This window comes from Theropithecus gelada, chromosome 19 (genome assembly GCF_003255815.1).
Source record: "Theropithecus gelada isolate Dixy chromosome 19, Tgel_1.0, whole genome shotgun sequence".
Taxonomy (NCBI): domain Eukaryota; kingdom Metazoa; phylum Chordata; class Mammalia; order Primates; family Cercopithecidae; genus Theropithecus; species Theropithecus gelada.
Window position 1 is genome coordinate 1876046 of NC_037687.1, and position 13703 is coordinate 1889748.

A 13703-nucleotide genomic window follows, 5' to 3' on the forward strand; every position below is an offset into this window, starting at 1 on the left:
CCTCTCTGCGTCCGGGGGTAGGACTGCCCCCTGGCTTCAGGATCCTCAGGGCCTCTCCCTGGGATTGGCATGCCCTCCCAGCAGTATGTTCTCCCACCTGTGCCACCCACCCACCCATCTCGCTTCACAGAAAGGCCCCTTAACCCTACCCTGTTAGTCTCTAGGCAGCCACGCCGAGACCTCTGGCCTCTAATGTCATGTGGCATGTGCTTCCCAGCCGCGTTCTGGGCACGGACAGTGCTTGTCGTGTCCCGGCCTTCAGAGCTCCTTCCAGCCCAGCAGCCCACTGGCTGCGTCCTCTGTGGCCTCCGCCCTGTGTCCTCGCCGGCGCTCACCTGTGCCTCTGTTTCTCCACAGCTGTGAGCCGTGAGCTTTGAGGCGGTGGGACCTGTCAGCAGAATGTCTCCTGCCCCCGAGAGCCACCCCGAGGCCACTGAGATGAGCACCGCGGCCTGGCCGGCCCCAGTGCCTGCGTCTCAGTAGCCGGGAGCCGCGGGCCCACGCCCGCCCGCCAGCCGCGGTGATGTTCTAGCCACAGAGGAGCCAAGACCTCAGGTTTCCAGAGACTTGGGATTTGCACGGCAGCAGAGTCACCGTGGAGAGGCCAGGGTATCACAAACTTATGGATTTTGACAAGAAAGGAGGGAAAGGGGAGACAGAGGAGGGCCGGAGAATGTCCAAGGCCGGCGGGGGCCGGAGCAGCCACGGCATCCGGAGCTCGGGGACCAGCTCGGGGGTCCTGATGGTGGGCCCCAACTTCCGCGTCGGCAAGAAGATCGGCTGCGGCAACTTCGGGGAGCTCCGCCTAGGTGAGGCCCTGCTCGTGACTGATGGGGCGGGAGGCTGCTGGCAGGGCTGCACGGGGTCACCAGAGCCTCCAGCGGGGCCACCCCGGGTCACGGGAGCCTCCGGCGGGGTGGCATGGGGTCACCGGAGCCTCCAGCGGGGCCGCACGGGGTCACCGGAGCCTCCGGCGGGGCGGCACGGGGTCACTGGCATGTGTTGAATCATTGGTCCATCGTGGTATGAGTGTCACTTCCCTTTGAGGAAGCTCCGTGGGGACAGTGGGTTTCTGGCCCTGTCACCTTTTCGGGAAACAATTCTGTTGGGAGGCAGGTGGCCCAGAGCAGGCCAGGCCATGCCGCAAGGAGTCCGAGTATTAAGTCATGAATGACTTCCACAGCCCATGTCCGTGCTGGGCAAAGCCCTGGCCTTAACCGCAGGCGCCAGCACGGAGCCAGCGTCAGGTGACTGGAGTGACTGTTCTGTGGTGATGACGCTACTGTGTGCCACTCCCAGCTTCACCATGTAAAACGCCGCGCCTGGCCCCGTGCCTTCTGCTCACACTCACCTCTCCCGGGTCGCGATCTGATTGCCCGGGCAGGCATGAGGAGCAGGGCCGAGGACTGAGCCTCTTACTGGCCAGGGGTGCCTTCCCTGGGGTGGGGGTGCCTGAAGATGACCACCAGGCCTGGGGGAGCTCTGAGCACTTTTGGGGCCAGTCGCAGTTCGTGATTAGCTGTGCCAGGGAGCCGGATCATCCCCAGAAATATTAAATTCATTCCTGGTGCTGCTGGGTGTACGGCAAACGCCTGAGCTCCTGCGGGAGGGCATTTGGCATCTGTTGCTGGGGTTGTCTGGAAGACCCAGGCGCGCACCCCCGGTCAATGTCTGTCGTGGTGGGAGTCGGGGTCTCTGGGAAAGGGCGCAGGATGGGCAGGTTTGGGAGGCCACGGCAGTGGATCAGCCTCACGTGGGCACCCACGGCAGGCAGTACTGGAATCCGGCCCCTCGGCCCAGTGAGGTTGTCAGATGAGGGAAACTGAGGCCCAGGCAGTGGGTACGTTGTGGCTGCACCTTCAAGAGCGGCCGCCCAGGGGTACAGGAGCATGGGCTGTAGCCACCTGGACCCCAGGCATGTTTTGTGACCCCGCTTCCCACCTCCTGCCTCAGTTTACCCACCTGTTAAATAGGGATGAATGGTAGTTGCCACTGTTCAGAAGTGGGTTCAGCAGGCAGTTATGTGGCAGAAGTGTGTGTCCTGAGTCAAGCAGCTTCTCCCAGGTGAGCACAGCTGTCGGGGTCACTGTTGGCTGTCTCAGTGTTCCCATTGGCTGCACCCGGGGCCCCAGGAGGCCCGTTTGAGACCCCATCCCGAACCAGATTCCACCCCAGCCCTTGGGGAGGCTGCTGGGATTCCACCCTTTTGCTCAGAGGCTGGGCTTGGGCCTCACTGCCTGTCTGATGGCCTGTGGCTCGGGAGGCCCCGGGCTCCGTTTCTCAGCCAAGAGAGTGAGCTTTTCCCAACAGTAGCTGTGGCCTCCCAACCCTGTGTGTGTGCGCACATACTCAGACACACGTGCAGACACATGCAGATGTGTACACACATGCCCACACACGTACATGTGCACACTAAAGCACATGCACACAGGCACCCACAGCCACAACCATGTGTACACGTGCACACAGGCACATCTGCACACACACGCCTGGCACAGCCCTGTGACCTGCAGCCTGCGGGATATGGCTTTTGGGGACCCAGATGACTGTGTGCGTCCTGTCCTTGGGCGGTGGTTGCAGGCCGCTGAACAGTGCAGGTCCCCGTAGGCAGGTGAGAGGTGAGAGTGACATATGGGTGATGCCAGCTTGCCAGCTTTTTTTTTTTTTTTTTGAGACGGAGTCTTGCTCTGTCGCCCAGGCTGGAGTGCAGGGGCGCGATCTCGGCCCACTGCAAGCTCCGCCTCCCGGGTTTACGCCATTCTCCTGCCTCAGCCTCCCAAGTAGCTGGGACTACAGGTGCCCACCACCGCACCCGGCTAATTTTTTGTATTTTTAGTACAGACGGGGTTTTGCTGTGTTAACCAGGATGGTCTCGATCTTCTGACCTCATGATCTGCCCACCTCAGCCTCCCAAAGTGTCGAGATCACAGGCGTGAGCCACCGCGCCCGGCCTGGTGACGCCAGCTTTTGCTGAGTTGTGGTTTGCGCTCTCTTCAGCCTGGCGTCTTGGGCTTTGTGTGCTTCGCTGGCAGCCGCACGTTGTGGTTTCTCAGGGGTGCCGGGAGCCTGTCCATCGGAGAACGCACCACCCCTTCTTCGTCTCCTCCTCAGTGCAGGGACGCTTGGCTGTTTCCGGATTTGGGCCCTTCTGAATAGAACTAACTGCCCAAATAGAACTGAATAGCACTGGGCGTCTCGAGCACTCCACGTCCCCAGCACTCAGGACTGTCGGTGGCTTCGGTGTTGAGCCTGTTGTAGACTCAGGTTGTTGAATATTGTTCTGTTGTCTAGAATGTGTCATTTTTTTCTGTTTTTAAGGTTTTTATCTTTGATTTAAAATTTTGACTATGCTCTGTTTTTGTCCTAGTTAGGATCCATTGTTTTGGATCTCTATGTTGATACTTTTCCAAAATAACTTTGGAAAAGTGTGAGCCATTATTTCATGAAACATTTTTCCATCTCAGCTTTGCTTTGTTTTGTTTTGTTTTTTAGATGGAGTTTCACTCTTGTTGCTCAGGCTGGAGTGCAGTGGCACAATCTCGGCTCACTGCAACCTCCGCCTCCTGGGTTCAAGCCATTCTCCTGCCTCAGGCTCCCAAGTAGCTGGGATTACAGGCATGTACCACCACGCCCAGCTAATTTTTTCTTTTTTCTTTTTCTTTTTTTCCCCAGATAAGAGTCTTCCTCTGTCGCCCAGGCTGGAGTGCAGTGGCATAATCTGGGCTCACTGTAACCTCTGCCTCCCGGGTTCAAGCCATTCTTCTGGCTCAGCCTCCCGAGTAGCTGGGATTACAGGCATCTACCACCACGCCGGGCTAATTTTTATATTTTTAGTAGAGACAGGGATCTCACCATGTTGGCCAGGCTGGTCTCGATCTCCTGACCTCGTGATCCGCCCGCCTTGGCCTCCCAAAGTGCTGGGATTACAGGCGTGAGCTACTGCACCTGGCCTGCTTTGGCACCTGGCTCAGCCTCCCGAGTAGCTGGGATTACAGGCATCTACCACCACGCCGGGCTAATTTTTCTATTTTTAGTAGACATGGGGTTTCACCATGTTGGACAGGCTGGTCTCGAACGCCTGGCCTCAGGTGATCCACCTGCCTTGGCCTCCCAAAGCGGTGTTACACACGTGAGCTACTGCACCTGGCCTGCTTTGTTTTTTTGAGACCGAGTCTTGCTCTGCCCAGGCTGGAGTGCAATGGCACAATCTCAGCTCACTGCAACCTCCACCTCCTGGGTTCAAGCAATTCTCCTGCCTCAGCTTCCCAAGTAGCTGGGATTACAGGTGCACCCCACCACACCCACCTAATTTTTTGTATTTTTAGTAGAGACGGGGTTTCACCATGTTGGCCAGGCTGGTCTCAAACTCCTGACCTCAGGTGATCCGCCTACCTCGGCCTCTGAAAGTGCTGGGATTACTGGCGTGAACCACCATGCCTGGCTGACCCCGGAAGTTTTGGACTGGCCCAGCCTTGCTCTCATTCTTGGGTTCTGCTTCTGCATGTGACGCAAGTGCTTGGCGCTGTCTGCAGGTCCCTCGGCCCTGGCTGTTTTCCCTCAGTCTCTGTTCTCCTGGTGTCAGGCTGTGCGGCTGCTGCTGCTTGCTGTAAGTTTACTCTTTTTCTACAGCCTCCAACTCTGGAAGTCCATGCGGTGCATCTTTGATCGCTTAGTGGCATTTTTCAGTTCCATATGATTCTCCATTTGATCTCAGCTGAGATTTCCCATGTGCACATTGATTTTGGCCATCTTTTCCTTTACATCTTTGAACATGGTTGTGCTGTTTCTTAGTCCATTTTGTGCTGCTATAACAGAATGCCATAGACTGGGTCATTTTTTTAAATTTTTTTTGAGATGGAGTCTTGCTCTGTTGCCCAGGTTGGAGTGCAGTGGTACGATCTTGGCTCACCACAACCTCCGCCTCCCGGGTTCAAGTGATTCTTCTGCCTCAGCCTCCCGAGTAGCTGGGATTACAGGCGCACACCACCATTCCCAGCTAATTTTTGTATTTTTAGTAGAGATGGGGTTTCACTGTGTTGGCCAGGCTGGTCTGGAACTCCTGACCTCGTGATCCGCCTGCCTCAGCCTCCCAAAGTGCTGGGATTACAGGTATGAGCCACCGCGCCTGACTGGGTCATTTATAGTGAACAGAAATTGACAGACTCAGTGTTCTGGAGGCTGGCAGTCTTCAGATTGAGGATGGCGTCTGGCAAGGACCTTCTTGCTGTGTCATCCCGTGGTGGAAGGCAGGAGGGCAAGGACCGGAGGGGGCTGGATTTGCCCTTTAATCAGGAGCCCGCTCCCATGCTGATGGCATTCATCCATCCACCAGGGCAGTGACCCAGCCCCAACAGTGCTGGACTGGGGACCCAGTTCCCAACACGTGACCCTTGGGGGGATGCATCAAAGACACAGCACTGTGTGGAATGACGTCTGTGCTGCTGCTGACTTTCTCGCTTGTCACGGTCACACCCCCTTCATTCACTTGTGGGACAGCCTCAGTGGGTGTGGCCGTGGTGTGTGCCATGAGGTGTGGAGGGTGCGGTTTCCCAGCTTGAGCGCTGGGTTTGTCCCTGTGCCTCACCTTGTTTTTGTCAGGGTTGGTTTCAGTGTTGCTGGGGCAGGGCTGAGGGTAAAGATGAGTGACTCCAAGGCCAGGAAGCCCTGCACGAAGCTGTGGACCTTTTGGGTTCTCAGCTGAAGTCAGAGAATCTAGGAAGGACCCCGCACTCCGGCTGTTGGAGGCGTGGCACCCTCCTGCCTGTGTGTCCCCCGGAACCTCCTGAGCCTCTCTGAAGCTGTTCTCTGCCAGGCCCCATGGGGTCTCCTGCCCTCTGCGTGCACCGCGAGTACTGCCGGAGAAGGCCCCTTCGGCTTTCAGAGCCCAGAGCGCCCGACCTCCTCCAGGAGTCTGCAGATCCATAGGCCTCAGATGCTGCCACACCCACCCAGCGCACACCCAGGTCTCTGAAATGCCGTCTGCACACAGCGGTGGGGTCAGGCGAAGGTTTCTTCCACAGTGCAGAGTGGAAGAGCCGGGAAGGACCACATCACCATCAGAGGCATCAGAGCTTCAAAGGTCTGCTCATCAAGACACTGCCAAAAGCATGAGGCCAGCCAGGCTGGGCAAGACCGAGCATCCGTCTAAGTGTCAGGGAGGCACAGCCGGATGATACATCAACAGACAGCGGAGGGATGGCGCAGCACACAGGCGAGGGCTCGGCCTCCTCCGTTGGGGGAGCGCAGCTCAGCCCTTGGTGGTGGTCAGCACGTGGCCGACACTTTGCCAGAGAAGGGGACAACTGCCCGCAGGAAGAGCTGCACAGCCGTGTTCGCCGAACTCCGCTCTGGGGAGTCAGAACTGGAGACGGCAGGGCGTGCCGCAAGGGCGAATGGGCACGCCAAACCCCGTCCTCCCCGTGAGCCGGGGCGCAGCACCAGGCAGGCACATGCCGCGCGCTAGAGGAGCCCACCGCAGTGGCAGCCTCTTGAGGGGGGGAGGGGGGATGGCTGAGGGGCAGGGCGCGCTCCCTCAACAGGACTGGGTTGGTTCAGGAGCGGGCAGCTGCCAGCGCTCACCAGACAGGACTTTGGAGACACGGGCATGCCACTGTGAATCCCACCTCCAAAGAGCAGTGTAGGAAGGAAAACCGCAAATGCTGGACTGAACCTGCAGCTGCCGGATTCAGGGGAAGGGACCGCAGACGCTGGGCTGAACTTGCAGCTGCAAGATTCACGGGGCAGGCCGGGCGCGGTGGCTCAAGCCTGTAATCCCACCACTTTGGGAGGCCGAGACTGGCGGATCACGAGGTCAGAAGATCGAGACCATCCTGGCTAACACGGTGAAACCCCGTCTCTACTAAAAAATACAAAAAACTAGCCGGGCGAGGTGGCGGGCGCCTGTAGTCCCAGCTACTCGGGAGGCTGAGGCAGGAGAATGGCGTAAACCCAGGAGGCGGAGCTTGCGGTGAGCTGAGATCACGCCACTGCACTCCAGCCCGGGCGACAGAGCGAGACTCCATCTCAAAAAAAAATTTTCAGGGGGCAGTGTCCTGGGCTCTAAAACTTCCAAACTTGGGGCAGTGTCCTGGGCTCTAAAACTTCCAAATCTGGGGCAGTGTCCTAAGCTCTAAAACTTCGAAATCTGGCCAGGCGCAGTGGCTCACGCCTCTAAATCCCAGCACTTCGGGAGGCCGAGGCAGGCGGATCACCTGAGATCAGGATTTCGAGACCAGCCTGGCCTACATGGCGAATCCCCATCTCTAGTGAAAATACAAAAATTAGTCAGGTTGATGGTGCCTGTCTGTAATCTCAGCTACTCAGGTGGCTGAGCCAGGAGAATCGCTTGAACCCAGGAGGCAGAGGTTACAGTGAGCCATGATCATGCCACTACACTCCAGCCTGAGCAACAGAATGAGACTCCATCTCAAAAAGGAAAAAACTTTGAAGTCCCTCTAAAAATAAGATGGACCATGTGGCAGGTTTAGTTCTGGGGCCTCTGCGGTGAGTGTTGGGTATTCGGGGCACGGCTCCTATTGTTTTACGAGGAGAATTTCCGAATAACATGTTACACTGGGGAAAACACAGGAGGGGAGCCCATTTGTTCTGAAAACGCAGGGACCAGCCCTGGTCCCCAGCTCAGGACTGGAGGGGGCGCCCTGGTCCCCGGCTCAGGACTGGAGGGAGGCGCCTGGTCATTACTCGTCCTTATGATCCTGCCCCCTCAAGATGCCACATTCTTGAGGCTGTTTAGGGAAATTGACAAGCTGATTGGAAACTGCCGAAATAGAGCCCAGGCAGTGCTGCGGACGGGGCCATGCGGGAAGGGGCCCCGGCAGTTCACGTGCTGCAGGGCACATCCGGGTTGGGGCACTAGTGGGAGGAAGAGGCTCTCAGGGCCCAGGTGGGACCCCAGCCTCAGACTGTGAGGTCATGACCGTGTGCAGCGCGGCCAGCAGGCTTTGGGGCTTTGCATCCACCTTAGCAGGGTTTCCAAACCCGTTGTCGCCACGACCACCCTGCCAGTCCAGCTACAGCAGGGGGGGAGGAAGTGGAGGCTTCTTTCTTTTTTTTCTTTCTTTCTTTTTTTGAGACAGAGTTTCGCTCGTTGCCCAGGCTGGAGTGCAGTGGCATGATCTCAGCTCACCACAACCTCCACCTCCCGGGTTCAAGCACTTCTCCTGCCTCAGCCTCCCTAGTAGCTGGGATTACAGGCATGTACCACCACACCCGGCTGATTTTGTATTTTCAGTAGAGACGGGAGTTTCTCCATGTTGGTCAGGCTGGTCTTGAACTCCCGACCTCAGGTGATCCGCCCTCCTTGGCCTCCCAAAGTGCTGGGATTACAGGTGTGAGCTACCACCCACAGGTGTGAGCCACCGCCCCTGGCGACAGAGGCCTCTTTCTGCCGTGGATGCTGCTCAGGCAAAGGCAGCCGACTGCAGACCCAACACGGTGACCCAGCCCCACAGTGCCTGAGAGATGGGGCTGCCCCACGTGGTGTCCTGTCATGCCGTGGGACAGGTCGCCCAGCAGATGGTAACTGTGGCCCCAGTGCCATCCTGGGCTGGAGCCACACGGGTGCCGGACACATTCGTGCTTGTTGTCTGGCTCAGCTGCCGTGGGGAGCCCTCCAGGGCCATGTGCCATGTGTGCCTGCAAGGATCCAGCCTGTTCACCGCTGGTCTCACCCCTCGGGTGCTGAGCCACCACAATGGGTGGGGCCATGCGCCCCTCCCAGGCCAGCTTCCACAGTTGCCCCTGCAGAGCTTCCCTGTGTTAAGGGCTAGCCTCCTCCTTCCTCAGGGGGTGTAACAGGTAAAAAGCTGCACCCTGGGCAGTACAGGGGCTCCCGCCTGTCATCGCGGCCCTGTGGGAGGCTGAGGCAGGCCGATCACTTGAGCTCACGAGTTCAAGACCAGCTGGGTAACTTGGAGAAACCCCGTCTCTACTAAAAATACAAAAAGTAGTTGGGTGTGGTGGTGCGCACCTGCAGTCCCAGCTACTTGGGAGGCTGAGGTGGGAGGATGGCTTGCGCCCAGGAGACAGGCTGCAGTGAACTGCGATCTCGCCTCTTCACTCCAGCCTGGGCAACAGAGCGAGACCTTCTCAAAAAAAAAAAAAAAAGGTTATGGGTCTTGTGCCTTCTGCCCTTTCATGGGACTGAGCCCTGGAAGTTCTGTGTGGCTGGTGACCCCAGGGGACAGGACCTGGCTCCTCTTTGCTAACCCATGTGGGCCACGGGTCCCTGTCCAGCTGTGCTGGGACTCACCTGGGGGCCTCCAGCATGCATGCCGGGGATGCTGTGCCCTGGGGGTGTCTTTGAGAAAGGGGTGGAGGAGTGTGGAGCCCCTGGGGCTCCCTTGCAGCCGTGAGAAACTCCCCAGTGCCACTTACGTCCTGGACTAGGGAGGTGGTGGGGAGAGGGGGAGGAGTGGCAGACACGGAGGCAGTGATCACATGGGCAGGGTGCAGGTGTGGGGAGGACCTGGCAGGCCCCAGTGCCGTGCTCGGGCAGGCTGGGCCCAGGCCCGGCTGCTGGGCAGGGGTGCCCTTTGGAGGCTGGTCCTTCAGGGATCCCCTCCTGCCTCCTTCCTGGGGGGCGGGCTGGGAAGGTGGGGGCTAGGTGGGCCCGGCGCCAGGGTGCTGATGCTCTCTGTCCCCACAGGAAAGAATCTCTATACAAATGAATACGTGGCTATCAAATTGGTGAGTCGGCCCCTCCACCCCACCCCCGCTGACATACCCCCAGGGATTTCAGGGCAGCGACCAGTGTCCCCGGTGACTCGCGCTTGTGCCCCCAGGAGCCGATCAAGTCCCGGGCCCCGCAGCTGCACCTGGAGTACCGGTTCTACAAGCAGCTCAGCGCCACAGGTACCGGGCAGCCCGCGGGTGGGGCGGGGGCTGCGCAGGGGCAGGGAGGGGGCCGCTGCCGCACGCCCCTGCGTCTGCCTTCTGCCGCAGAGGGCGTCCCTCAGGTCTACTACTTCGGCCCGTGCGGGAAGTACAACGCCATGGTGCTGGAGCTGCTGGGGCCCAGCCTGGAGGACCTGTTCGACCTGTGCGACCGGACCTTCACGCTCAAGACGGTGCTGATGATCGCCATCCAGCTGGTGCGCGGCGGGCGGGCAGGCGGGGCTCGGAGGGAAGAGGGTGGCTCTGGAGGGAGCGCGTGGGCCGGGGAGGGACCTGGCCGACACCGCTTTGCCCCTGCAGATCACACGCATGGAGTACGTGCACACCAAGAGCCTCATCTACCGGGACGTGAAGCCCGAGAACTTCCTGGTGGGCCGCCCGGGGACCAAGCGGCAGCACGCCATCCACATCATCGACTTCGGGCTGGCCAAGGAGTACATCGACCCCGAGACCAAGAAGCACATCCCATACCGCGAGCACAAGAGCCTGACGGGCACGGCGCGATACATGAGCATCAACACGCACCTGGGCAAGGGTGAGCTGCGCGCGCGCGGCGGGGGGCGGGCACCCGGGCCCCGCTGAGGCTGCGCCCCTGTTCCCGCAGAGCAGAGCCGCCGCGACGACCTGGAGGCGTTGGGCCACATGTTCATGTACTTCCTGCGCGGCAGCCTCCCCTGGCAGGGGCTCAAGGTGGGCGCGGGGGCCGGGGGGGCAGGTGGGCAGGCGGGGACACAGGCCGGGAACAAGGCTGACCGCGGACCCCCGCAGGCCGACACGCTCAAGGAGCGATACCAGAAGATAGGGGACACCAAGCGCGCCACGCCCATCGAGGTGCTCTGCGAGAACTTCCCAGGTAAGGGGTCCCTGCGTCCCCGCCCCCACGCCGTGCCCCCACCCCCGCCGAGGCCCCGCTGGCACTCTCTCTACAGAGGAGATGGCCACGTACCTGCGCTACGTGCGGCGCCTGGACTTCTTCGAGAAGCCGGACTATGACTACCTGCGGAAGCTCTTCACCGACCTCTTCGACCGCAGCGGCTTCGTGTTCGACTATGAGTACGACTGGGCCGGGAAGCCCCTGGTAGGTGGGGGGCCCCGGTGTGTGGGGAGGTGACCAGGAAACCGCCCTGCAGTAGATGGGAACCAGCACTGCAGCCCATCCTGAGTCGAGCTCATTCCCCTACAGCCGACCCCCATCGGCACCGTCCACACCGACCTGCCCTCCCAGCCTCAGCTCCGGGACAAAGGCCAGCCGCACAGCAAAAACCAGGTGAGGCCCGGGCGGGACCGACGCCCCAGGGAGGGGCACGGGCGGCCAGCGTGAACCCCTACTGCCCCCGCCAGGCGCTGAACTCCACCAACGGGGAGCTGAACGCGGACGACCCCACGGCTGGTCACTCCAATGCCCCCATCACGGCGCCTGCAGAGGTGGAGGTGGCCGATGAAACCAAGTAAGGCTATGGGGAAGTGGGGGTGCCCTGGTTCCCCTGGGGGTGGGAGGGCCTGAGGCCTGGGCTGCCCCCGCCCCGCACCCCGCTCCTCCTACCTGTGCCACCTCCCCCCCCCAGATGCTGCTGTTTCTTCAAGAGGAGAAAGAGAAAATCGCTGCAGCGACACAAGTGACCCCGGGCGCGTGCAGCCCCCTGAATCTTCTCCGCGCAGCCCCTTGGGGCGAGAGCTTGTGCGAGGCCCTCGGGGCCCACCCACAGCGGCCCAGGGCCAGACCCTGGCCGGAAGCCAGAACGCAGACTGCAGGGGCCGCACCTGGCTCAGCCGGCGGCCCCACCCCCGGGACGTGGGGTCACTTCCTTCACGTAAGACTTTGGCCGAAATTTCTACACCTGTGTCTAGTCCTCCCCTCCAAGAGCATTAACTATTTAAAACAAGGAAAAAAGGAAAAACACAGAGGCCCACCTGCCCCCACCCTGCCCTCCGTTTCTTTGCTGAAGTGAGTAGTGTGATCTGGGGGCCCCCGGCTGAGGCCCGGCCTGGCCCCGCCAGCCGCCCCCGTTAGCGTCATAAAGTCCAGCTTGTCTCCCTCGATCCAAAGGCCGTTTTCTCGAGGGGAGGGCAGGCCCGGCCTGGAGGGTGCTGTGGGGCTGTCTTGCCCAGGCCCTCCTGGGAGGGGAGAGGCATTGCTGCCAGGGGTGAGGCCGTGCCTCAGGCCTCCCTGAAACCAAAGGGGAAGGCAGGGGTGGGCCCGCGGCGGAAGCCGGCTCCCCAACCAAAATGCTGCACCAAAGCTCGGGCGCCGCGGGCACGGCCACTGCAGCCTCTGCCCGGCCTGGCCCCGGCGAGGGGCGGGCGGGCGCTGCCAGGCTGGTGCTTCTCAATGCACTTGCTTCCGGAGGCTGTACCCCGGCGCCTGGAACCTGAGGTGGGAGGACCAGCTGGTGTCGCCCTGCTCGGCCCTGGGCCCTGTTGCTGGGGCGCGTGGGCACAGGGCTTCCTGCCTCTGTGCTCCGCCACCCGGCAAGCAGCCGGAGACAAAACGCCTTAAAGCCCGGGCGCAGCCCCGCGGGTGTGTGTGCAGGGGCCTGGGGCGGCCCTGGACTGGCGGGCGGTCCCCCAGCGGGGCGCCCTGGAGGCTGCTGGGCAGAGTGAAGCAGCTTGGGGCCGTGCCTAGGGCGGTGGCTGTGAGTCTAGTTTTTGCTTTACCAAGTGTACAGAAATGGCATTTACGTTTCTCTGATGCTCCCTTGAAGCCATAGAATTTAGGGGCTTTTTTTAAAAAATAAAAGAAAAATGAAACCAAACCCAAGTGTAGTGTCTGGACTTTCCACGGAGCTTGACCTGGAACGGGTAGCGTCTCCATCCCCATCCTGCCCATCCAGGACAAGTCCGGGAGTGGCCGGCGGCCTCCGGTAACAGAAACCAACTCATGAGGCAGAAGGTAAGGAAGACGGAAGCAGAGGGCAGAGCTGGGCTCTGTCTGGGGAGAGGGCAGGAGGCGAGTGTTGGTGTACCATGGAAAGGGGAAGCCACAGACATGCAGCTGTGGCCCTGGGGGTCCTGTTCTCTGATGCTACACAAATACACCGGAAAAGCTCAGTGGCGGGGCCGGGCAGGATGGTCCTGGCTGCCTCTGACAGCGGAGGGCCGCCTTGACTCCCTGTGTTCATGCAGCAGGGCGGAAAGCATCCCCGTGGGGGCCCACGGCACGGTGAAGGGAATCCGCAGTAGCTCCCGGAAGAGCAGTGGAACCTTCAGGCAGGTGAAGACCGTGGCAGTGCCAGCCCTGGCTCCGTCCCATGCCTTCTCCCCACGCTGCAGCTGCACTGGCAAGGGGAGTGGAGGCAGAAGCCCCCGAATGCCACGTGGGGTCTTTGTCGCCACCCACTTGTCTCCTGCAAGGCTTCAGGGGGGGAGAAGGCAGCAGAGGGTGCGGCAGGGAGGAAACTCCTGTGACTCCTCCAGTGACAGCCGAGAAAGCTCACCCTTCCCAGACAAGTCACCAAGAAGCTGAAGGGGACAGAGGTCCCTTCTAGGAAGCACTGAAGACCGGAAACCCATCCCGGATCAGAGACTCAGAAACTAAGCACAGAAACGGACAGCCCTCCGAAAATGAATTCAGGAAGAAAACATCAGAAAAGAATTGCTTTTGGAAATGAATAAATTGCAAGGTGCCCAAGACCCTCATTAAAGTCGGAGGAGAGGCACTGAGGGCAGGGAAAACAAGATGAAAGAAGACGGTTAACTGCGGAACACGGCACAGAATGTGGAAGATGAAAGAAGACGGGAAACTGCTGAACACGGCACAGAATCCAGAAGATGGGCCAAGAAGGGCTGCT

General features: G+C 60.2%; 1 protein-coding gene across 1 annotated transcript in view; it reads left to right on the forward strand.

Moving 5' to 3' along the window:
• The window catches only part of CSNK1G2 (casein kinase 1 gamma 2), a 34520-nt gene extending 21852 nt beyond the window's left edge, over window positions 1-12668 (forward strand). The window contains exons 2-12 of the mRNA XM_025368497.1: window positions 358-809; window positions 9668-9708; window positions 9804-9873; window positions 9964-10112; window positions 10216-10450; window positions 10520-10605; window positions 10684-10768; window positions 10845-10993; window positions 11099-11182; window positions 11257-11363; window positions 11481-12668. Coding sequence (XP_025224282.1) covers window positions 623-809; window positions 9668-9708; window positions 9804-9873; window positions 9964-10112; window positions 10216-10450; window positions 10520-10605; window positions 10684-10768; window positions 10845-10993; window positions 11099-11182; window positions 11257-11363; window positions 11481-11535 — 1248 coding nt within the window. The 5' untranslated portion in view covers window positions 358-622 and the 3' untranslated portion in view covers window positions 11536-12668. The remainder of the gene's footprint in view (window positions 1-357; window positions 810-9667; window positions 9709-9803; window positions 9874-9963; window positions 10113-10215; window positions 10451-10519; window positions 10606-10683; window positions 10769-10844; window positions 10994-11098; window positions 11183-11256; window positions 11364-11480) is intronic.
• The last annotated feature ends 1035 nt before the right edge of the window (window positions 12669-13703 follow it).